The 25,172-nt window shown below is 36.5% G+C and overlaps 2 protein-coding genes across 5 annotated transcripts in view; one reads left to right on the forward strand and one right to left on the reverse strand.

Annotated features, from left to right (window-relative positions):
• The window catches only part of GMCL1 (germ cell-less 1, spermatogenesis associated), a 57,521-nt gene that overhangs the window by 4,183 nt on the left and 28,166 nt on the right, over positions 1 to 25,172 (forward strand). For 2 of the 4 annotated variants that reach the window (XM_053587114.1, XM_053587116.1), the window contains exons 2-9: positions 4,882 to 5,005; positions 7,125 to 7,221; positions 8,645 to 8,742; positions 10,814 to 10,926; positions 11,533 to 11,598; positions 15,767 to 15,851; positions 18,184 to 18,274; positions 23,182 to 23,319. In XM_053587114.1, the coding sequence (XP_053443089.1) occupies positions 4,882 to 5,005; positions 7,125 to 7,221; positions 8,645 to 8,742; positions 10,814 to 10,926; positions 11,533 to 11,598; positions 15,767 to 15,851; positions 18,184 to 18,274; positions 23,182 to 23,319 (812 nt within the window). Of the gene's footprint in view, positions 1 to 1,038; positions 1,057 to 4,881; positions 5,006 to 7,124; positions 7,222 to 8,644; positions 8,743 to 10,813; positions 10,927 to 11,532; positions 11,599 to 15,766; positions 15,852 to 18,183; positions 18,275 to 23,181; positions 23,320 to 25,172 lie in introns of those variants that run through there. The other 2 variants (XM_053587117.1, XM_053587115.1) reach the window with 2 other exon arrangements.
• On the reverse strand, positions 3,683 to 4,090 carry LOC128583175 (protein transport protein Sec61 subunit gamma-like). Its single transcript, XM_053587147.1, has one exon. It carries the CDS (start codon positions 4,045 to 4,047, stop codon positions 3,841 to 3,843), a length of 207 nt encoding a protein of 68 aa, XP_053443122.1. The 5' UTR covers positions 4,048 to 4,090; the 3' UTR covers positions 3,683 to 3,840.

Raw genomic sequence — 25,172 nt, forward strand, 5'->3', positions numbered from 1 at the left:
TGTGGAAGTCTAACCTAAAGTAACTTTTCTTTGTATCTTTGATGATGCTACTTTGCTGGCTTTAGGCCTATAGCATTGATGGAAGTTTGATCTTTGTCTAATTCTCTTTTCTTTTTAGGTGACTGGGTTTTTTTGCACAGGAACTTTTGAAACTTGAATGTGCTGAAGTATGGGTCTTTCTTTTTTTTTGGAGACAGAGACTCACAGCAAGCTCAAGCAATACTCTGGCCATAGCCTCCCGAGTAGCTGGGACAACAGGTGTTTGCCATCATGTTCAGCTGATTTTTCTATTTTTAGTAGAGATAAGGGTCTCTTTGTTGGTCAGGCTTGTCTCTGAACTCCTGGGCTCAAGCAGTCCACTCATGTTGGCCTCCCAAAGTGCTAGAATTACAGGTATGAACCGCCAGTATGGGTCTTTTAATGGTCTTGACAGTTGTTAGAGTCTGACAATTAGAGATTAATATACTACCCTGTTTCCCCAAAAATAAGACATCCTCTGAAAATAAGACCTACTTACAGGAAAGATAAGACGTCCCCTGAAAATAAGACCTAGCGCATCTTTGGGAGCACACCTTAAAATAAAACACTGTCTTATTTTCGGGGAAACAGGGTACCTTAATTTTGGGAAATTTTCTTCCATTAATTTCTTCCATAATTTCCTTTCTCTTGTTATCTTTGTTTTCTTCTTCTGGGGCCCCTCTGTTTTAGTCCCTTTGTGTTGCTGGAAAAGAATACACGAAGCTGATATATATATATATTTTTTTTTTTTTTTTTGGAGACAGGGTCTCTTACCTGTTACCTGAGCAGGAGAGCAGTGGCATCATCCTAGGTCACTATAAACTTCTGGGCTCAAGAAGTTCTCCCAAGCAGCTGGAACTACAGGCACACACCACCACATCCAACTAATTTTTCTGTTTTCTTGTAGACATGAGGTCCAAGAGGTCTTGTTATGTTCCTTAGGCTGTCTCAAACTCCTGGCCTCAAGTGATCCTCCCACAGATGCTTCACAAAGTTCTGGGATTACAGGCATGAGCTACTGTGCTTGGCTGTGGCTAGGTAATATATAAAGAACAGAAGGTTATTTGGTTCACAGTTCTATAGGCTATACAAGAAAAATGGTGTCAGCATCTGTTTCTAGTAAGGACCTTAGGAAGCTTCTGATCATGGTGGATGTCAAAGAGCAAACAAGTGTGTCACATGGCTAGAGTGGGACCAAGAGATGAGGGAGGTGCCAGGCTCTTTTTAACAATCAGATCCTTTTTTTTTTTTTTTTTTTGAGACAGAGTCTCACTTTGTCGCCCCAGTAAAGTGCTGTGGCATCACAGCTCACAGCAACCTCAGACTCTTGGACTCAGGCAATTCTCTTGTCTCCCCTTCCTGAGTAGCTGGGACTATAGGCGCTGGCCACAAGACATGGCTATTTTTAGAGACAGGTCCTCACTCTAGCTTAGGCAATTGTCTGCCTCGGCCTCCCTAGGGTGCTGGGATTACAGCCATGAGACTAGTAAATTCTCAAGTCTAGTAGTTCCCTTAAGATTTGATTGTTAAGGAAAATCTTAAGGGAACTACTAGACTTGAGAATTTACTTGTTACCACAAGGGTGGCACCAGTGCTGTGTTCATGAGGGATCTGCCCCCATGATCTGAATGCCTTCACCTCCAACACTGGGCGTCAGATTTCTACGTGAGATTTAGAGAGGACAAATATCCAAACTATATCACTCTCTCAACAGAAGTTTGGATTTCTTGCTTCTTTCTCTTTTCTTTTTTCCTTTCTATGGTAGGTCTTTTTGGTTTGTGTTCTGGGAAATATCCTTAACTTTTTCATTGGCCGTCTTTTTGCTTTTTTAATTTTAGGAATATATTTTTCGTCTCTAAAAGCTTTTGTTGTTACTCTGAATAATATTTTAGCATCCTTTTACTTTATAAATGTAATAATCTCAGATCTCTAGGTACACTTATGAAAGAGTTTGTTTGTTTTTAAAATTCTCTTTTTCCCTGAATTATGTATTTACTCTGTGACCAATTTCTCTCTGGTGTTTTTTTTTTTTTTTTGCAGTTTTTGGCCAGGGCTGGGTTTGAACCCACCACCTCCAGCATATGGGGCCAGCGTCCTACTCCTTTGAGCCACAGGTGCCGCCCTCTCTCTCTGGTCTTTAATGCTTGTAATTTTCCTCATGTTGGGTGATTCTAGCTTGTCTACTTTATTTATTTAAGAGTGAGTAACTGGTGTGCACACATGTTTTAATTGGATAAATAGATCTATTTCCAACATACTTTTTCTTTGAATAGGAAGTTTAACTATTAAGTTGGTTATGGGTAAAGTATGCTTTGTTTTAAAAAGAGCAGCGGTTCCCAAGCTTGCTTGCTTTTTTTCTTCCTTCCTTCCTTTTTTTTTTTTTTTTTGAGACAGAGTCTCACTTCGTCAACCTGGGTAGAGTGCTTTGGTGTCATAGCTCACAACAACCTCAAACTCTTGGTCTCAAGAGATCCTCTTGCCTCAGTTTTTTATTTTTAGTATAGACAGGGTCTCACTCATGCTCAGGCTGGTCTCAAACTCCTGAGCTCAAGCAATTCACCCATCTCAGCCTCCCAGCGTGCTAGAATTACAGGCATGAGCCACTGTGCCTGGCCTCCCAAGCTTTCTTAATTACAGCGCCCTCAGCGTCTTAGTAATTTTTTTCTTGGCACTTCTAGTCCAAAAGAAATACCTCATAGTTAGGGCCAACCAATTTAGTAGTAGATCGAATATTTGAAAGATGTCACTGTGTTTCCTTCAAATTTAAAATTTTCCACATGCTTCTTGGTGTTTGCTGTGGTGCTCCTTGTGCTTTGGCACACACTTTGGGAACCATGACTTAGGGTGAATGAGTTGGGAGTTAGCAGGCTACAGATTCTTCAAATGCCAGCTTGAGTTTTGCTTTGTCTGGGGCACCAACACGTACACTAAAGCCTTCGATCTTCCTTGTAGGTTATTTTTCTATTTCTTTCTAGAAAAGGGTTGGAAACTTTTTGCCCGGTTATGTCTCTGTGTTCATAGAGCGTGGCAGAAGCCATTAATAAGGGAATACATTTCTCCATTTTCTACCCCACTTCTTCTGTCTTGTTTCTCTGAGACACCATCCTCCTTCCACCCACTGCCAGGGTTCTGAAGAGCAGATATCCTTAACCTTCATCCTATCCCTTCATAATCTATTTTGGGCTGTGTCTTTCACTGCTCTTTTTCATTCCAGTTTATTTCTAATTTCCACGTCTGTCTGTCATCAGGTAGTGAACCCACCTTTATGCTGTTGTGGACTTATTCCTTTTTGTACTCTTCATTTTTAATGTACTTTGGTGAGAGACAGGAAGTAAACATGGTCATTCTGCTGTCAAGAACTAGAAAGTGCGTTGTCTAATTTATTTCTCACCATAACCAAGGCAGTGGATAATATTAATATCCTCTTTTTACAGCTGTGGTAACTGAGGTATGAAGGAGCTAGGTTTCCGATCTAAGTCTGTGTTATTTTTATTAGCTGGTAGGAAGCATTGGTTTATTACACCATCAGAAACAACTCCTTCATTTTTAAAAAGAGATTTAAAAATTTTATATACTAGGAAAGTTGTCAGAATTGGCCAGGAATTAGAAGATACTGATCAGCCTCTGCCTGTGGCCTTATTTAATGGATTATCTTGAGCAGTGATTTTTTTTTTTTACTTTGAAATTATTTTAATTCAGGAATAGAAAACATCTTGGAAGAAAAACATGACAAAATACATAAGCAAATTTTTACTCCATGAGCTTCTCAAACCCTCACTGTTCACCAGTCCCTAAGATGAAAAACTTTCTTCCAAAACGAACTCAGCCACCAACAATGATATTATTAATAGGGATATGGATCAACTTCACAAAGAAGCCAATGAATCCCATTATAGCAAATCGTATTGCTGTTGCCATGGCAATCTTCTGGAATTCTTTTCTATCAGGTTTGGTACATCTTTTAACTAGTCGAATTGAGTCCTTTACAAACTGCCGACTTGGCTCAACAAACTGCATTACTTGATCCATGATTGCCTGCTGGAAGTTTCACCTGCCCAGCTGCTACCTAAGATGCCAGGCTTGAGCAGTGATTTTTAAGCTTTATTTAAAAATTCAATTCTTCCTTTAAATTAATTCTTTTGCGGAAATCCCTTATGTTTACAAATAGGTGATGTTGCTCTGTTTGAAGTTAGGTGAGATGTCCGGAGTTCATCCCTCAGCTTTCCTTGGTGTTCCCTAGGATGCTTCTTCCTTGAGCATAGTTTTGAAAACCTTTGATCTAAGGCTGCAAACCATTTGTTCAGTGGGGGAGGGGCATTTAAACTAGGTTAAAAATCGTATGTATTACCAAAATAAAACTTACATTTTGATAGTAGTATATACTATTTTTAACTAACTGGGGTAGTAATTTTTGCTCTTCTCTATTTTTCTAGTTGCATGGCAGATGATTGCAATTATATTGAGATCCTTTGTAGTGTTGGTTTCTAAATAAAGAAATTAGCAAAAACCACCTGCTGACTTATCGTTTTAATTTTTTGAATAGGTAATTAAATTAGTTTGAAAATTGCTAACAGGTGTGTAGTGAACGGCTCCTCTCATGCTGCCCCCATCTATCTACTGTCATCTCTCCTGTGAAACAGAGCACCCCAGAGATTCCACTCTTAGTAGTTTCTTATGTACTCTTCTGTAAATGAGAAAATTTGAATATATAATATCCCCTTATCCTTTTACACAGTGAATAAGTTGACTGTATTTTTTAGAAATCGAACAAGAGCAGTATTTTGAAATATGTACGAAATCAGTAAAACATTCAGCTTTATATATATGTGGCATCTACATAAACTTTTGCATTTCTTTTAACAGGAAAAAATTAAAGAGTACATCCAAATATATTTATCAAACGTTATTTTTGAATGGTGAAAATAGTGACATTAAGATTTGTGCTCTAGGAGAAGAATGGAGCTTACACAAAATATATTTATGTCAAGTAAGTATTTTCTTTTTCTATTTGAGTAACCAGGGTAGTTACCCAAACTCTTGCTCTTCTTTATTGTAAATCACAGTAAACCTTTGTAGTAGTTGTTTAAGTCCTCTCATTTGATAAAGTTTTTTTTTTTAGAAAAATGGCAAACATTGTTGGTGAAAACTTAGTTTGGCCTAGAAACATTTTGAGATTTCAGCATCAGATTTTATCACATACTAGCACAGCATTATCTCTTGTTCATTATTTTAAAGGTACTTACTTTGATGCCTTCTGTTGATAAAAGTGAAAAAGTTAGAGAAAAAATGTTTAACACTAACGTTGAGATTACTAAGTTTGTTTATTTTTTATATGATTATTTAAATTGGATAAATTGATTTGACTTATAGTTCAGGTTGAATGTGAGTAAAAAGTTCTTGACATATATTCCTCCTTCCCTCCTAGAAAATTCAGTTAAAGACAAAATCAGAAAAAGTATATGGACCCAATTATTTAGCCAGCATTATCTATTTAATTTCTATGGTAAAAATACTACTTACCACCCCATTTTAAAGATTCCACCCCATAATGGCTGAAATATTTAATTCATTTTTTCATCGAATCTGTATGTTATACATTGTTCTAGGCAGTGTGAATAAAACAATCAACAGTACATAACCTTTGGAGTTTATGTTTTTCCCGTTTTACTGTTTGAGAATAATTACTGGTAAGACAGTATGGTATAACAATTTTCAGTAACAACACTTGAAAAGGTATTTTTCCCCCTAACTCTTTAATCATTTTGTTTTAAAATTCATTTTTTAATAAATTTACTTTGGCTTGAAGTATGTAGCTCAGAGAATATTAGAATATTTGTCTTAACTTTAGGATAATAAAATGGTCCATATTACTTTTTTAATCTCTGAAAGTAAGTTCCATGAACTTGAGGGTGAGAATGCCTGTGTTAAAACTTGACTGCTCATGGAAACTGGATTGGCATAAAATATAAGCTCCCTGAATATAGAAACAATGTCTGTTGTCTTTATTGTTATATTTATAGCAATAAATACCGTCTATGTACTAAGTACTCAGTAAAAAATTTTAAATAAATTAGTTAATATTTGATCCATTTCACAGTAATTATGGGATGTTTTCAGGAAGATAGCTAAAGACTCAAATCCATTCTAGTACCTTTCTAAGAATTTAGGGCCATTCTGGAATTTTCTTATTAGAGGAAATTAAATTTTAGATTTTCCCTAATTTCTTTGGGAATCATTCTGTTAGTGTTGACTTGGAACTGGTCTGGACCCTTTATAGCCACAAAGGTACAGTAAAGATTCAACAGTTTGAGGATTTTTAATCTCCTCTCCTCCTTACTACGTTCTTATGTATCCATTTTGTGTGCAGTCATACAAGGGATACTTAAATACCTGACCATTTCTAAGCTTGAATTTAGAACCTCATTGAGAAGGAAGAAAAAAATGTAATGTACTCAGAATTAACTAAGTAAAAAGATAATCAGGTTCGAATAGTAACATCAGAATTCAGTTTATTGGGGGTTTTTTTGTTGTTATTTTTTTGTTTGTTTGTTTTTTGAGACCAAGTCTCACTCCGTCACCTTGGGTAGAGTGCCATAGTGGCACAGCTCACAGCAACCTCAAACTCTTGGGCTTGAGCAATCCGCTTGCCTCAGCATCCGGAGTAGCTGGAATTACAGGCATGTGTCACCATGCCCATCTAGTTTTTCTGTTTTTAATGGAGACAGGGTCTTGTTCTTGTTCAGGCTGGTCTCAAACTCCTGAGCTCAATCAATCCACCCACCTCAGCCTCCCGGAATACGAGGATTATAGGCATGAGCCACCATGCCTACCAGTCTTCAGAATTCAGTTTAGATAGTGAATAATGAGAATTTGTTTTAGTTTTTGTTTAGAATAATACTAAACTGAAAGTATAATTTGATAAACCTAGTAGTATCCTTATCTTAATTTCTTTTCTCTTATAGGTATATTTGGCAGTTCTTTTTCTCTTCAAATAAAATAATGGATTAGTTTTGATAAAATAGTTGCTTGGAGTTAGAAATTGGAAGTTAATTTGGAAGACACAGAAAGTAATGGATACTCATTGACCTTTTTTTTTTTTTTTTAAGTCTGGTTACTTTTCTAGTATGTTCAGTGGTTCTTGGAAAGAATCCAGCATGAATATTATTGAACTGGAGATTCCTGACCAGAATATTGATATAGAAGGTAACTACACTCTAATTACTATTATGTAAAAGTCACAAAACATAATATTTTTATTATGGTGGAAAATAAATATCCAAACCTTGTAATCTAGGAAAAAAAAAAAAAAGCTCCATTTAACATCCTAAAGTGATTATTTTATGTTGATTTACTTCATAATTTATCAGCCCTGTTCTTCTTATCCCTAATCTCCTTAGTCATGTGGATCTTATCCCTCTGTTTACTTATCTTTGTAAATATGTCTGCTTAGAATATGGAGGATGTAGGATGAAGGAAGGAAAAGTATCAGTTTTTTTAAAAATTACATAGAAAATCTGGTAAATCATATTCATTGATTATTCCCTGTGTATGATCTTTTCTGGGAGCAGCGAAAGTATGAGTCATGTAATCCGTGTCATTTGAGAGCTATAATAATCCTTAGATGAGGAAGCTGAGGCCCAGTGGATGTCAGGGACTTAATTTGGATCTCCAAGTAGTTGAGGGGGCCTCATCAGATTGTGACTATCCTACTTCCTATTCCAGTGCTCTTTCTGCTACCCTCATTGATAGCCCACATTGGAAGTACCCAGTGCCAAAAATACAGGCAAACAAAAAAGTTAGGAATATTTACACACACATATACATAAGGTTCCAGCAGAAAAAGGAAAATAAAAAGAATATTTACCAAGTACACCATGTGGGACATTGATGAGAGTGGTGTGGAGAGCGGGATGGACAGGCATCGATTGCTGTGGGGCTGGGTATGAGTGTGGGATGAACGGGACCAGGAGCTGTCCCATATTCCCCAGGGGCAAAGCACTGAAAGCCATGGTGCTGTGATTATCTCCACGTCTGCATTCTTGTTTAAATTGGTCTACTCAAAGGATAGTATAAAAATTCTTCCAGGGGTATCTTCATTTTAACTACTAACATATGTCAAGATTAGATGTTAGAAGAAAGCTGCTAGATTTGTTAGAATAAATAGAAATTTACAATGCTGTTATTAAATTAATGCTGTTAATAACCATTATTAGCATTTTACTTTTTTTAATAGTTGGGGATTCATTGAGGGTATAAAGAACCAGGTTACATTGATTGCAATTGTTAGGTAAAGTCCCTCTTATAATTGTGTGTGTGCGTGTGTGTCTTTTTCTTAAGGGACAGTTTCTTGCTTGTCTCCCAGGCTAGAGTGCAGTGGCTCACTGCATCCTCAGAGTCTTGGGCTCAAACTGTCCTCCCACCTAAGCCTCCCTAGTAGTTGGGAATAGGAGTGTGCCTCTACCAGATAAACATTTACTAGCATTTTAATTAGTGATACTTCTCTTGTCCTTTTGTGTACCTACCAAATTTTTAGGCAAATGTCTTTATGTGTGGAGACAGTGTTTGGTATTTTTGTAATACTCTTAATAGACATTATTTCATTGCGCATGTGTAACTTTGCTTTCAGCACTGCAAGTTGCATTTGGTTCACTGTATCGAGATGACGTCTTAATAAAGCCCAGTCGAGTTATTGCCATTCTAGCAGCAGCTTGTATGCTGCAGCTGGTAAGTGTGCACATTACTCAAAGAAAGGATCACAATGGTATCTTCGCAGCAGAATATCTGTTCCAGAAGCAAAAATAAAGTTTAGCTTTTTTACAGTTTTTAAAACAAAAATGTATAAATATGCCATTTGTTATAAAATCATTCAAAATGCTTAATCAAAAGCAATTTATTACAACTGAGGGATTTATTATAACTGTGGGAGACATGATGTCTATAAAATGAATGCAGGCTGTTTCTGTGTAGGTATCTTAATATGATGTGGGAAATATTTACTTGTCTAAATTCATTTATAGATTTCTATTCATTAAGACATATCTTGACTTTTAAGTAGATGACTTAAGATTACTAATTAATTTAGTTCATAGGTTTGAAAAGTATTGTATGCCTGCTATGTATGTAAACTTTAAATTATTAAATTTAAATTTTAATCTCTGGATGGAATGATAGATTTGTTTATTCAGCAGAAGTGTATTGAACAATGTGTCAAGCTAGGCATAGAAATCCAAGGGTAAATTAAGATGTCGTCTCTGCCTTTAAGGAGCTCACAGTGTTGTGTGGAGTGGGGGGAGAAGGAGGGTTGATACATAATACAAACCCAAACGTAAAATAACAGCTATCCAGTATTACAGGTATGATAATAAACATCCTGTAGAATTTAGTGGATGCATAAAGATGGGAGTAGTTAGGGTAACCTGATGATGTTACAGAGGAAATTTATATTTTTGGATTGAGTCTTGAAAATTGAAAATATGCTTTTCTTGTAAAATGTGAAGAGAGGGGAAGGAAGACATTTCAGGTAGAAAGAACAAAGTAAACTAAGACCTTGAGAGGCGAAACAGTGGAGAATTAGAGAATCTAAGAGGAACATGGCTTTAGCATAAACATAACAAGGATTGGAGAAAGAGAGGCAGAACCAGATCATGAAAGTCTCTATGTATCATTAAGAAGTTTAGCCTTTACATGTTAAGTATCTTCAGAAGATGTTGATCAGGGGAAAGATAAAGTTCTGTTTTAAAAAGAATACTTCAGGAACAATGTGAAGGGTGGATGGAAGGAAAGATGAATACAGCATTAAAGACAAAAACCTATTGCAGTAGTCCAAGTGAGGGTCTATATTAGCATAATAGCAATGAGTATTGAGGTGAAAAATGAATACCAGAGGGATTAAGCAGGGATAATCCACTGGTCGTGGTGACAGGCAAGATATTAACAGGAAAGGGGAGGAATCTAGGTGATTTCCAGGTAAGTTTCCAATTCTAATGGAGTCAGAGTTTATTTTAATCTTTAAAAAATTTGTTTCTTTTTATGTGGCATTTATGTATTTATTTATTTGAAGTATATTAATTAATAGTTTGCTGAATATCCTTGGCCAAGAGCATTTGATTTTTTTAATGTTTTGATCATTTCAATATTTATTTTTAATGAATATACTTTATTTTCTAACTTCGTTATTTTGGTTTTGTCCTAAATTCACTTTCTACATTTTTATGATTTACTAACTCCAACTTAATATACTCGCATGATGAATATATTTTAGAATTTGAATGAAAGGTGATAATTCCATGTATTAAGAATCGTTAAAAACCTTCCATATTAACATTTTAGATTAAGTTGTTGAAAACATTAATATATTTGTTTTAGGTGCATCTCTTAGATATCAATAGCTATTTTAAACTTTAATAAGCATTTTCTGATATTGTTTACTTGTCTGTCACATGGTTAGATAATTGTAATAAAGACTTCTTAAAAAGAACAGGCAAATGCTGCTGAAGAAATTTGCAAAGGTCTCAGGAGGAATATAGAAAAGAAAGAGGATAGCAATAGTTATCCTTGCCTTATGCTCCCCCACACCCTGCTTTCTTTCCATTTTTATGTTCCAACTATTTAGCTGAATATTTGTTGAATTTTTTTCAGTATTTTTATTGGACTTAAAAACAAAAACTTAGGCTTACTGCACTTAATGAGTTTCTTTCTTTCTTCCTTTTTTTACTTTTTAATATGTAAAAGCACATATCAAAGCTGATTTTTCCCACGTGAAATGGGCCTTTCCAGTGCTTATTTATATTTACAGGATGGTTTAATACAGCAGTGTGGTGAGACAATGAAGGAAACAATTAATGTGAAAACTGTATGTGGCTATTACACATCAGCAGGGACCTATGGATTAGATTCTGTAAAGAAAAAGTGAGTTACCTTTCTTATTTTTCCTCCCATCGCATTTTTAGGAATTTGGTTGCTTTAGTTTCTTAAGAGAATATGAAGCTGTAAGAATGAATTAAGGAAAAATAGGATGGGGATAGGAAAAGTCCCTGTTTACTTTTGGGCTAATTAATAAATTCCTCAAAAGTGTTGTATTTGTAGGTAACCATGGGTGGGTTATATACACACTTATAAAAACTATGGTCACTCTTTATAGTACATTTTCTGTTAAAATTGTTTATGGAGTAGACATACTATTATATCAGTGCAACAATTGGCAGTCTTTAACTCTTTAAGAATTGAGGTACCAATTTTCAAATTTTAAAGAAGATTTTAGAAGTATGCAAATCCTTTCATAAACCATTTAACACAAACTTGAAATTTTTTTAATTAGAAATGTTCTTATTAATATAAAGGGAATATTCTCTTAATAACCACTTACAAAAACAATACTAAATTTCTGATTGTTAAGCTAAAAATTTTGAGCATGTCCTAGCAAGATTAATTTTCTGTTTTTAACTGTGAGTCCTACTTAATAAATTATATATACTTGATATATAAACATGTAATAATTACATGTTTTAATTTCAGGTGCCTTGAGTGGCTTCTAAACAATTTGATGACACACCAGAATGTGGAACTTTTTAAAGAACTCAGGTATTTGAATTTTAAATGACTTCATAATTAATCATCCCCAAATATATTTTATTTGTTAAAGGATGCCAGACATTTTTGTCAAGATATTTTTATAGAACACAAAAATATGTTAATTATAGGAAAGAACAATTGAATGAAAGGTCTTAAGTACATTCATAAACTGAAATGGTACACAAATTCTTTGTTGGTAATGACATAATGTATATTATGTCTATTATAATCAATTTTAATAGAAAAATGCATTGCTGTTATAAGACTATAGAAAAGTATAGGGAAAGGGAGGGGAGGAGGGAGAACGAGTGGAGGGAGGGTAATTGGTGGGACCACACCTACGGTGCATCTTACAAGAGTACATGTGAAATTTACTAAATGTAGAATATAAATGTCTCAACACAATAACTAAGAAAATGCCAGGAAGGCTATGTTAACCAGTTTGATGAAAATATTTCAAATTGTATATAAAACTAGCACATTGTACCCCATGATTGCATTAATGTACACAGCTATGATTTAATAAAGAAAAAAGACTATAGAAAAGTTTTTTGTTTTTTTTTGTAGAGACAGAGTCTCACTTTATGGCCCTCGGCAGAGTGCCGTGGCCCCACACAGCTCACAGCAACCTCCAACTCCTGGGCTTACGCGATTCTCTTGCCTCAGCCTCCCGAGTAGCTGGGACTACAGGCACCCGCCACAACGCCCGGCTATTTTTTGGTTGCAGTTTGGCCGGGGCCGGGCTTGAACCCGCCACCCTCGGTATATGGGGCTGGCGCCTTACCGACTGAGCCACAGGCACAGCCCAAGACTATAGAAAAGTTTTAAGTTATAGAATCTAAAGTTATATTTTAAAAACCACCTTTATCATTAAGAATTAAATTTGAGGAAATTGTTTTAAGAGGTGGGATCTTACTATGTTGCCCAGCCTGGACTCAAACTCCTGGGCTCAAGCAGTCCTCTTGCCTCTCTGCCTTCTGGATAGCAGGGATTACATTTTCATGCCACTACACTCAGTTTAGGTTAACCTTTTGAATTAAGTCTGCCTATGTTAGTCCTCCCTCCCTTTCCCTCCCTTCTCTTATTATATATACTTGATATATAAACATGTAATAATTACATGTTTTAATTTCAGATGCCTTGTGTGGCACCTCTCTCCTCTTCCTCTCCTACCCTCTCCCCTCCTCAAATACTTCCTGAATGTTTATTATATATAAAGATAGTCTGTTGAGGTCTGTGAAAGATGCAGAGATGATTATACTATGGTTTTTGCTGTCAAGGAGATTATTTGTAGTAATGGGGCTAAGATATCTGTGATGAGTCTTGAGAAATTCTGGGTGGAAATTAACTTCTGAAGGCCAGTGGGCTTTTTTTTGTTTTGTTTAATTTAATTTTTTTTTAATTGTTGGGGATTCATTGAGGGTACAATAAACCAGGTTACACTGATTGCATTTGTTAGGCAAAGTCCCTCTTGCAATTGAGTCTTGCCCCCAAAAGGTGTGGCACACACCAAGGCCCCAAGGCCAGTGGGCTTTAAAGTCATTTTTCGACTTGCATTTCCTTGATGGTAGTGCTTCTGAGACAGAGGTACATATGTGCCCAGGAGTTATGTGGCATTCTGGTGGAAACATACAAAACTGAAGACTTCGATTTACATAGCTTTCTAGGATGGCAGTGTTACTGATTTGGGGGTTAAGAGAGGAGAGAGATAAACATTTTTATGTTTGAATACATTATGGAATAAAGAGAATTTAAATTTCTTTGCGTTCTCAAGATAAAACACAATTCATAGAAATGTTACTTTTTTATGTCTAGGCTACCTCCTAGGTTCTTAAATTCTTTTCTTTCTTTCTGTAAGAGATACTTCAGTAGAAAAGTTTGAGAGGCATTCATTACCCAGTGATGTCAAGGCATGAACAGATCTGCAGTATGCTTGATTTGAAAATCACTGGAAACACTTTAATTTCTTTCTCTCTCTCTCTCTCTCTCTTTTTTTTTTAGAGACAGAATCTCACTTTTTCACCCTTGGTAGAGTGCTGTGGCATAACAGCTCACAGCAACCTCCAGCTCCTGGGCTTAGGGGATTCTCTTGCCTCAGCCTCCCATAGCTGGGAGTAGCTGGGACTACAGGTACCCACCAGGGCTGGGGTTGTACCCACCACCCTCGGTATATGGGGCTGGTGCCCTACTCACTGAGCCACAGGCGCCGCCCTTTAATTTCTTTCTCTTTCATACAGTTAGTCCTCTGTATCCATGAGTTCTGTATCCATGGATTCAACTACTGCTGATTGAAAATATTTGGAAAAAATAAAAAATAACTGTAGAACAAAAATAATACAAATGAAAAACAATGCAGTGTAACTATTTACATTCTACTAGGTATTATAAGTACATCTAGAGATGATGTTATACAGTAGGATGTGCGTGCATAGGTTATATGCAGATACTGTGCCATTTTATAAAGGGACGAGCATGGAGGATTTTGGTATCTGTAGGTATCCCAGGCATGCCAAGGGATGATAGCAGTTTCTCATCATCAAGCTTCTTCAAAAGGAAGTTGAAGGCTAGTGATCTTTAAAACCCAGAAACTTATCTGGCTTTTTATGGCCCTGCAGGGGTGTCTAACCTACAGCCTGTGGATTACATGTGGATTATTTGAGAACCTTTTTGCTTATCCATGGTGACAGATTTCACAAAAATTATTCGTGGGCCTTTTTTTTTTTTGCTCATCATCTCATGTTAGTGTTTGTGTATTTAATGAGTGGCCCAAGACAACTCTTCTACCAATGTGGCACAAAGAAGCTAAAAGTTTGGACATCCTTGGAAGGAAAGAAGAAAGTAAAAGTAAAATAAAATAACTAGTGATATCCATTCTAAATTTAAACTAACCTATATTTCTTTATCTTAAGATAAAGTAATAGTAATTAAACATATTTTATGATTAAGCAATTTTTTTAAGCTTAGAAGTTAAAGATTACTTTGAAAATAAAGCTGTTTTAGTGAATTTTGACAAGTGTTGTTTTTTTTTTAAACATGGAAGTGGAGTGGTAGAAGGCCAAAGAGGAAAGCCACCACTTTATAGAACATACTAAAGTTATCTGATTAGAACTCTAATTTAATTAATCAGCAGATCAAATTTCTTTCTTTTTTTTTTTTTTTGAGACAGAGTCTCACTTTATCGCCCTTGGTAGAGTGCCATCTCCCAAGTAGCTGGGACTATGGGCGCCCGCCACAACGCTTGTCTGTTTTTTTGTTGCGTTTGGCCCGGGCTGGGTTCGAACCTGTCCACCCTCAGTATATGGGACCAGCACCATACCCACTGAGCCACAGGTGCCGCCCCAGATCAAATTTCTTTATTTGCATCCATATCAGTGTGAAACAGACCTTTCACAGCATATTATCTGAATTGAAAGTACCCTTGTATTGCCAAGAATGGTGGCTCACACCTGTAATCCTAGCACTTTGGGAGGCCAAGATGAGTGAATTGCTAGAGCTTAGGAGTTTGAGACCAGCCTGATTAAGAGTGAGAGCCTGTCTCTACTAAAAGTAGAAAAAATTAGCCAAGTGTTGTGGCAGGTGCCTGTAGTCCCAGCTACTTAGGAGGCTGAGGCAGGAGGATTGTTTGAGCCCAAGAGCTTGAGGTTGCTGTGAGCTGTGACTGCATGGCACTCCAGCCTGGGGCAACAGAGTGAGACTCTGTCAAAAAAAAAGAAAGTATTCTTGTATCCAGATAGATTATTATTATTTTTTTTTAATTCTTTCCCTTTTTTTAGAGACACAGTCTCACTTTATCGCCCTCAGTAGAGTCCTGTGGCATCACAGCTCACAGCAACCTCCAGCTCCTGGGCTTAAGCGATTCTCTTGCCTCAGCCTTCCAAGTAGCTGGGACTACAGACGCCAGCCACAACACCCACCTATTTTTTGGTTGCAGTTGGGCCTGGGCTGGGTTTGAACCTGCCACCCTTGGTATATGGGTCCAGCGCCCCACTCACTGAGCTACAGGTACCACCCAGATAGATTATTTTTTAAGATTCTTTGTCTTGGGCAAAAAGACTACAGTTATTTTTAGTCCCATATTTTCTTTTGATAAGAAAGACTTGAAAAGTTTTTAGTTCCACCATGGTCTTTTAGCCGTATGTGAAAATAAACTTACTCTCTCTTGGTTTATCCTTTTCAGCATAAATGTCATGAAACAGCTTATTGGTTCATCTAACTTGTTTGTGATGCAGGTGGAAATGGATGTATACACAGCTCTAAAAAAGGTACTGACATAATATATGTGCAACATTGCTTATAATAGTAAAAAATGGGAAATAGGGGCGGCGCCTGTGGGTCAGTCGGTAGGGCACCGGCCCCATATACCGAGGGTGGTGGGTTCAAACCCGGCCCCGGCTGAACTGCAACCAAAAAATAGCCGGGCGTTGTGGCAGGCGCCTGTAGTCCCAGCTACTCGGGAGGCTGAGGCAGGAGAATCGCTTAAGCCCAGGAGTTGGAGGTTGCTGTGAGCTGTGTGAGGCCACGGCACTCTACCGAGGGCCATAAAGTGAGACTCTGTCTCTACAAAAAAAAAAAAAAAAATGGGAAATAGTGTGCAGTGATAACTAGATGGTTATAAATGTAGGAAAAGGAAGTATGCCAAAACGTTTTTTACAAGTCTTTATATTTAGGGATTTGGTATCATGAGTTATTTTAACTTTCTTCTTTATACTTTCCTACGTTAGGAATGCTTTTTTCCCAGATGTTTTTCAACAACAAACATGTTGTTATTTACAGAATCAGAAATGATTTATATAAGAGATGCTGTTTGAATGTTTTATATGTTTTCCAGGAATGTTTCATAGGTTGAGCTTCAGTTAAAGTTTTGATTTTATGATGAAATTTTTATATATACTTTTCCTCAAAAATGTTGAAATTTTTCTTTTAAAGGCCTGTTTGCATGTCAAGCATGTTTTACTTCATCCCATTGAAAGGTTTTGACATTTTAAAATCTAGTTTTATTTTCACAACTCTTTGAAAAGAAAAATCAGCTATTCTTTCATGGTAGACGGTGATACGCAGAATCCTTGCAATTACTAAGTGGCAGGCTTGAGGCGGAGGCTAGGTTTTATGAGTCCTGCTCCATTGCTTTCTTCCTTAATTTTGCCTTTAGCTTTTTGTCCCCAGAATAGACAAATGCCTGCATTTAACATGGCTGTATACCTTCTAGGTTATATGATTTTGATTGTTTTTATGGTAGAGGTAAGATTCCATTACTGTTTTTCTTCAGTGAAGTTTAGTATCTGAGCTATTCGATCTGTAAAGGAGGGTAGAGAGTCCATTTCTTTGTCTGACTTACAGTAGCATTTATTCTTTCATGCTTTTATGCCAGTAATGATAAATGCTAATACTCATACACAGTACCTTGTACCATTCTAAATACTTACACATATCAATTCTTTTAATGCTCTATGAGGTAGACATATTATTCTCATTTTACAAATGAAGAAATTAAGGCCGAGAGAAATTAGGTAGTATGCCCTGCTGTTAATTGGCAGGTCCATTAAAAGTCCACACTCTTGGCGGCGGCGCCTGTGGCTCAGTGAGTAGGGCGCCGGCCCCATATGCCGAGGGTGGCGGGTTCAAACCCAGCCCCTGCCAAACTGCAACAAAAAAATAGCCGGGCATTGTGGCGGGCGCCTGTAGTCCCAGCTGCTCGGAAGGCTGAGGCAAGAGAATCGCGTAAGCCCAAGAGTTAGAGGTTGCTGTGAGCTGCGTGATGCCACGGCACTCTACCCGAGGGCGGTACAGTGAGACTGTCTCTACAAAAAAAAAAAGTCCACACTCTTAAACTACACTACATATTGTCTCAACAGCAGTAAGACAAACTCCTTCTTCCCATGTTTAATTTCTTACTCTTAAAATCTCACATAGTATTTGGTGAAACTGAGTTGTTAGTGAGGAGAATAAATTAGTATAAAATTACTGATGTAAAATATATACATATTAAACCTTCATCTTTTTAATATAGTAGTCTGTGGTGTATTGGTGACTAATAAATACTTTTAAGAGATTCACTTATTCCTTAGCATACACATACCCAGTTTTTAATCATTGGGTTATGATTAATACCATGATACGTTTAAAGCTTGTAAGCCTGTCATGTAATAGTTCTATTTTCTTTCTTTGAATTACTTGTAACATAGAAGTTAAATTTTTTAGCTTATGTATTAATTAAGGTGGAAGCAATATGAAAATATAAAATCATGGCTCAGCACCTGTAGCTCAGTGGCTAGGGTGCTGGCCACATAAACCTTGGCTGGCGGGTTCAAATTAGTCCTGCCAAACAATAATGACAATGACAACTACAGCAGCAACAGCAACAAAAAAAATAGCTGGGCATTGTGGCAGGCACCTGTAGTCCCAGCTACTTGGGAGGCTGAGGCAAGAGAATCACTTAAACCCAAGAGTTTGAGGTTGCTGTGAGCTGTGATGCCACAGCACTCTACCCGGGGTGACATAGTGAGACTCTGTCTCAAAGAAAAAAAAAGAAAATGTAAACACATAAAATGTTAAAAATCTTATAATTTTGTTTCTTATTAATTTTTTTTCTCCTAGTGGATGTTCCTTCAACTTGTGCCTTCGTGGAATGGGTCTTTAAAACAGCTTTTGACAGAAACTGATGTCTGGTTTTCTAAGCGGAAAAAAGGTAAGGCAAACTTTTGTATTTTAATTTATCTTTGTTTAAAATCAAATTTATTAAAATCAGACCCTGACTTGTTTGTAGACCGAATGTTATAGCTGGAGAGAACCTTAGCAATTATCTACTTTAGCCCTCATGTACAATGAGAAAATTGAGGTTAGATAAGAAAAATGCTTTACCTGTTAGTACCTAAATGGTTATTCCTTGAACGGTCATCATACTCTGATCCTCCAAAAACTATTGTTTTTCTCATTTTATCACTAACAGATTTTAGTGATTGCATTTGTCTTTGACCACACTGAATTTTTCCTAACAAACTATACTCTCTCAGACAACAATTCTTAACATGGGGGCCATGGATAGGCTTTCATGTGCCACTAACCCCCAAAAGTGGATGCAGAACTTGATATGTATGTGTTTGCTGCATGCATTTGGGGTAGAGGCTGCCATACCTTTCTTCAGATTCTCCTTGGAGATGGATGTAAAATTGCTTATAATCAGCTGCTATAAGGTCTGATGTGGGCAGAGGGGCGCATACAATGTATTTATTTTTTACTTTGATAAAACCGATAAAGAAAAAAATTTACTAAGTGCAAAGAAATGGGTAAATTTTATTTCAGGTCTTGATTATCTTAGTTTACTGTCATTTTTGGTCTGTGTATAGCCACCTTTTTTCTTTATTTTTAATAATATATTGAGCCTATGTGAACTAATCTTCAAGTACTAGAACATTAATAACTTTAGTCTACTCAGTGTGCTGCTTTTCTTGTGTGTCCCTCTGATTTAACCCAATCACTATCTTGAATTCTGTTTTTATTATTATTTTGCCTTTAACAAATTATGTTATTGAGGGCGGCGCCTGTGGCTCAGTCAGTAAGGCGCCAGCCCCATATAAGGGTGGCGGGTTCAAACCCGGCCCCGGCTGAACTGCAACCAAAAAATAGCCGGGTGTTGTGGCGGGCGCCTGTAGTCCCAGCTACTCGGGAGGCTGAGGCAAGAGAATCGCTTAAGCCCAGGAGTTGGAGGTTGCTGTGAGCTGTGTGAGGCCACGGCACTCTACCGAGGGCCATAAAGTGAGACTCTGTCTCTACAAAAAAAAAAAAAAATTATGTTATTGAGTCTGGGTATGACAGCTCACACCTGTAATCTCAGCACTTTAGGGCTGACACAGGAGGATTACTTGAACCCTGGAGTTCAAGTTTAACCTGAGCAATAGCAACACCACCACCTTTACAAAAAAATTGAAAAATCAGCCAGCATAGCCTGTAATCCTAGCTTTTGAAGAGGCTAAGGTGGGAGGATTGCTTGAGCCCAGAAATTTGAGGTTGCAATAACCTGTGATCAGTCTGCCCTCAAGTCTTGCAACAGAGGGAGACCCCATCTCAAAAAATAGTAATAATAATAATGTTATCACATTATGCATATATGTCTTAATATACATAACAGTGTTATGCTAATAAACTGGAAAAAAGAATCTCTGATTTGTAGCGTTTTTTTCATTTTCCTTGGTACAAATTTGCCCAGTGTGGCTGATTTTGAACTATAAACATGACATCCCCGAATGCAGAGTTAGAAAGAGATGCACACAGCTCCTCTGAGCCAGCAGGGGCCAGCTATAGCACACCACTGTTTAGTTGTTATGAAATTACTTCACATCGTGGTTTTAATTTTCATTTCCTTTATTACTAAAGAGATTGAATAATTATGTGTTTATAGGCCATATATTTCCTCTTCTGTGAAATGTCTGTGGTTTTTCCTGTTTCAGTATCAGATTTGCCTTTTCTTAATGATTTGTAAGCATTCTTTATATATTCTTGATCACCAGGACTTTGTCTTTAATATGTTTTGCATTTACCTTCCAGTTTGTAGGTTATTGTTTTACTTTATTAAATATGTCTTTTGATGAATATACACTCTTAATTTAAAATGTAGTGCTATTTTTATCTTGTTTAAAAAATTTTGTATTAATTGTTTTATTTAATCAGATTTCCTAGCTCAGAGCCAGATAAATTATTTTTCTATCCAACTCCTGAAGTAAAAATGTGTAAAGGACCATATGAATAAAATCTAACTTGATTTACTTGAAGAACAAAATATTAAGCTTGTGTCTTAAATTATAGTTTAGTGTTACAGTAATGTGGCAATTAAAGAAGGATTAGGAAATTATAGAGGAGATAATTTAAATGAAAAACAGAGGGGAAAAAAGAACTGAAAGAGTGGAGGAGGATGGAGAAGTGAAAAAGGCAAAGGGACTCACTAGAAGCAATAAACGTTAGGTAAATGTTGACATAACCTTATGCTCATTTGTGTTCCACATCAACCACAGCAATCTATCAAAAGAGAAATTAGACTAAGTGCCACAAACCAGAATAGGAAACTGTGGTCCACTTAGCTCTAGGCTCTCTCAGCCCTTGTACAGTTTAAGATAACATGTAACTTTTCAGGGAGATGTTTATAGCACAAAGCAAAATATCTGTCTAATGCCCTTGTTTTTCTGTCAGGTCGTGTCAAAGTTTTAATATTGTAAGTGATACATACTCAGGAAGTAGGATAGAAAAATCACTTGTAGTCCTGTCATCCATCATGTCTTGGAATATTTCTTTTAAGTTGTCTTAATTATTTGACTTTTCAGACATATATGGATTGGATCAGGACTATAAGAAACAATAGAAATTTAGAAAGTTTTTTATACAATTATGTCTAAGGATTGCTACTAAATTTGGCTGCTGCAACTGGTATGGCCACATGTTGGCCAGCAAGAAACTTTTTTTTTTTTGAGATGGAGTCTCACTATGTCGCCCTCAGTAGAGTGCTGTGACATCACAGCTCACAGCAACCTCAAACTCTTGGGCTTAAGTGATTCTCTTGCCTCAGCCTCCCAAGTAACTGGGACTACAGGTGCCCACCACAATGCCCAGCCATTTTTTTTGGTTGTAGTTGTCGTTGTTTGGCAGGCCCAGGGTGGGTTCGAACAAGCCAGTCTCAGTGTATGTGGGGCTGGGTTCAAACTAGCCAGTCTCAGTGTATGTGGGGCTGGGTTCGAACTAGCCAGTCTTAGTGCATGTGGCCAGCACCCTAACCATGGTGAAATTGGCCAGCCAGCTCTGGTGCACATGGCTGGTGCCCTAGCTGAGGTACAGGCACTGAGCCAGCAAGAAACTTTTTGAAACATTTTTTTCAATTCTGTAAATTCTTAACAGAAATAAATGAATCAGTCTCTTCTATAGCCTTGAAAAGAAGACTTAATGGAATAAATATGAGCTTTTTATAACTTGCTTATGTGACAGAACACCTGTAAGAGCATAATGGTATTCTTAACATACCCCATGAAATTGGCCCATTTGATTCAACATAGGAATTTGAACTAATGTTATTTTAATACAAGGCAAGAGATGTAAATACACAGTTGCATGCCTGTTGTATAAATAAGCAAAGTTAACTATTAATTTTTCAAATGAATTTACAGCTTTCTTGTTTGCTTGACACTGGGCAAGTGACAAAGAAATACATAAAAAATATAAAAATGTTGGCTGGGCGTGGCTCACACTGTAATCCTAGCACTTTGGAAGGCCAACGTGGGAAGTTCACTTGAGGCCAGGAGTTTGAGGTTCAAGTGAGCTGTGATTGTGCCACTGTACTCTAGCCCAGACAACAGAGTGAGACTTTGTCTCTAAAAAGAAAAAAAAAATTGTAAAATGGCTATCTCTTCATGATTTTCAGGAAAAAATTATTTTGTTGGGGAACATTTTTCTGGTTCTCAGAAACCTATGTTCCATGTGAAGCATGGGTAGAGACATAATCTATAATGACAGCTATAATTTTTTCTTATTAATAGCAATAGGGCTGAGTATATTACCATGGTAATGTACACAGTATATCTTGTTGAACAGAAAACATGCACTAGGACTTATGCACGAATCCCTGTTTGATAGCAATAACTCTAAACCTTTCCTTTGCACTTATAAAAGCACATTGGAATATGAACTGAGAATAATTTTTAGGAATAGCTTTACCTCTCCATAAAAGAAAAAAAATCATATACTTTATAAACTTGAATTATTTTAATAAGAAATTAATACTATCCATGTGCTATAAATTTGGTTACAATGTCTTTTGTGTTTTGTATTTTTTTTTTTTTGTAGAGACAGAGTCTCACTTTATGGCCCTCGGTAGAGTGCGGTGGCATCACACAGCTCACAGCAACCTCCAACTCCTGAGCTTAAGCGATTCTCTTGCCTCAGCCTCCCGAGTAGCTGGGACTACAGGCGCCCGCCACAATGCCCAGCTATTTTTTGGTTGCAGTTCAGCCGGGGCCGGGTTTGAACCCGCCACCCTCGGTATATGGGGCCAGCGCCTTACTGACTGAGCCACAGGCACCACCCGTGTTTTATATTTTAATAGAGAATTGATACATTAATTAGTGTTTATTACATGCAGCTGAAACATAAGTTAGAAGACTCCCATAGGATATTTCATGTCCTGTGTATCTGGTGAAGACTTTTCAGTGAGGCTTGGGTTCTGAAGTTTCACTAGAATTTTCAGTCTCTGGGAGAGAGGATTCTGGAGAGACAATCTAAGTACCTTTCTCAAGCTTTCCTTTCCCATCTTACTGCACTCTAAACTCCAAACCCCGGAAAGGTGTGTAGCTGAGTTCCCAGCCCAAGGGTCTAAATAAGACCAACCTTAATTTCCAACTGCTTTAAAAAAAGTTGTGTGTGAAAAGTTTTTATTCACACACTTGAGGTTTACAAAATTCTTGAAAACTTTGAAACTAACTTATTTATATTCTAATACCAATGTGTATATGTGTGTGTTTTTGTCCCAATCTATAAAAACATTTAGGATATTTATTTAGGAATAAAACAAATCAATGGATTAAAAAAATAAATATTTAATTGAACTATTTTTTATAGATTTTGAAGGTATGACCTTCCTTGAAACTGAGCAAGGAAAACTGTTTGTGCCAGTATTCAGACATTTAAGGTTACAGTATATTATTAGTGATCTGGCTTCTGCAAGAATTATTGAACAAGATTCTCTAGTACCTTCAGGTAAGAAAACATGATGAATTTATGATTTTAAATGTTTTTTTATTATAACTGTAATATATATAATAGAAAAGAATATTGAAGAAAATCACCTTTGATCCTAAAAAGTTGCACATTTTTATGCCAAAGTAGAATAATACTATATAGGGAATTTGCAGTGCTCATGTTCTATATTGTGGATATTTTGCCAAATCATATTTCATTAAGTACTCTCCAGAATATTTAAAGGGCTAAATAGCGTTGTGTAATATGAATGTTCTTTTTTTTTTTTTGCAGTTTTGGCCAGGGCTGGGTTTGAACCCGCCACCCCTGGCATATGGGGCCAGCGCCTGACTCCTTTGAGCCACAGGCGCTGCCCAATATGAATGTTCTTTAATTTGATAAACCAGGACACTGTTTTGGGTCAGACTTTTAAAATGGTTTCTAAGTATTTAATGTTGTTGGGTGTGGAGGTTTACAGAGGCTGATGTGGACGGATTGCTTAAGCTTAGGAGTTCGAGACCAACCTCAGCAAGAGTGAGACCCTGTCTCTACTAAAAATAGAAACTAGTCAGGTGTGGTGGGCACCTGTAGTCCAGCTACTTGGGATGCAAGACAAGAGGATTGCTTAAACCCAGGAGTCTGAGGTTGCTGCGAGCTATGACGCTATGGCATTCTACCCAGGGTAACAGAATAAAACTCTTGTCTCAAAATAAATAAATAAAATATTTAAAGTTATAATTGCTTTTTCTATTAGTACTCCTTAAATTTATTTTCTGATGTTTTCTTATTCTAAAGTCTTCAACTTCATAGTGAAGCAAATGTAACTGTTTATTATGATTTAAATTTTTTGGAAAAACTTCTGGTTTAACTTTGGAAGTTAAATGTCTAATGCTTGTGAAAGATTGAATTTAATAACTATAGTTACATATAAGTAATAGAAACTAGAATTTCTGTTTAAAGATTTACTTATAAGTTTATAAACATTTATTTTAATTATAGATTTGTCTGAAAAGTTGTAATTATTTTTGACACCTCAGTTTTGATTTAGCTGTGTGTTTATGCATTTAAATTATTCTTGAAATCTGTATACAGATTTAGAAAGGCATTAAAAGGGAAGAAAACCCAGAGTTAACTGGGTTAACTGGTATATTGGAGAGTAATGCATTCTTATAAAATCACTTTTGCAGATTTATAGACACAGTTTGAGTCACAAATAATCTGAATTTTATATTCCTTATAGTATAGTACTTCTATAATAGTTTTAATATGTGTTAAACATCAATCCCTAGCTGTGATGTGATACTAGGTGCCCAGGGCAATTACGTATGCCACATTCCATTGTACTCCTTTTAAGGCTTTTTAGAAATGAATTTTGAGAGCTTGAGAAAAACGTCTGTTTTAAAGTAGTTCAATTTAGGTGTGATGTGATGTGAGTGGATAAGTTTTATATTTTTGGAGTGCAAAGTAGATACATGTGTTTCTAGTCTGCAATATTTTATTCAGTATAAAATAAAAGAATTTAAACCTTATATTTCTAGTCAGATTTCAGTCATTTTTTTCCGATTTGAAATTGTAGGAGGAGGCTTTCTAAAACTTTTTAATATGCCATCTTGCGGATATAAATTGATAATTACAGGTCACACTGAGGGGACGAGAAGAGGTCACCTAGTTCACATTATTGAGACAGATTGGTATATTTTCTCAGTAGGAAGGTATATTAGATTTGAAATAAATTGAAATAATTTTCATTAACCTGAAATTCATTGATTATTTTTCAGAAATAGTGCCAAGTATGTGTTAACATTAATCAAAGTTAAGCAGTCAGTAATCTGGGGAGTTTTAAGTACATCCATTTACCATCTTTAGATCAAAAA

Source organism: Nycticebus coucang, chromosome 4 (genome assembly GCF_027406575.1).
Source record: "Nycticebus coucang isolate mNycCou1 chromosome 4, mNycCou1.pri, whole genome shotgun sequence".
Lineage (NCBI taxonomy): Eukaryota > Metazoa > Chordata > Mammalia > Primates > Lorisidae > Nycticebus > Nycticebus coucang.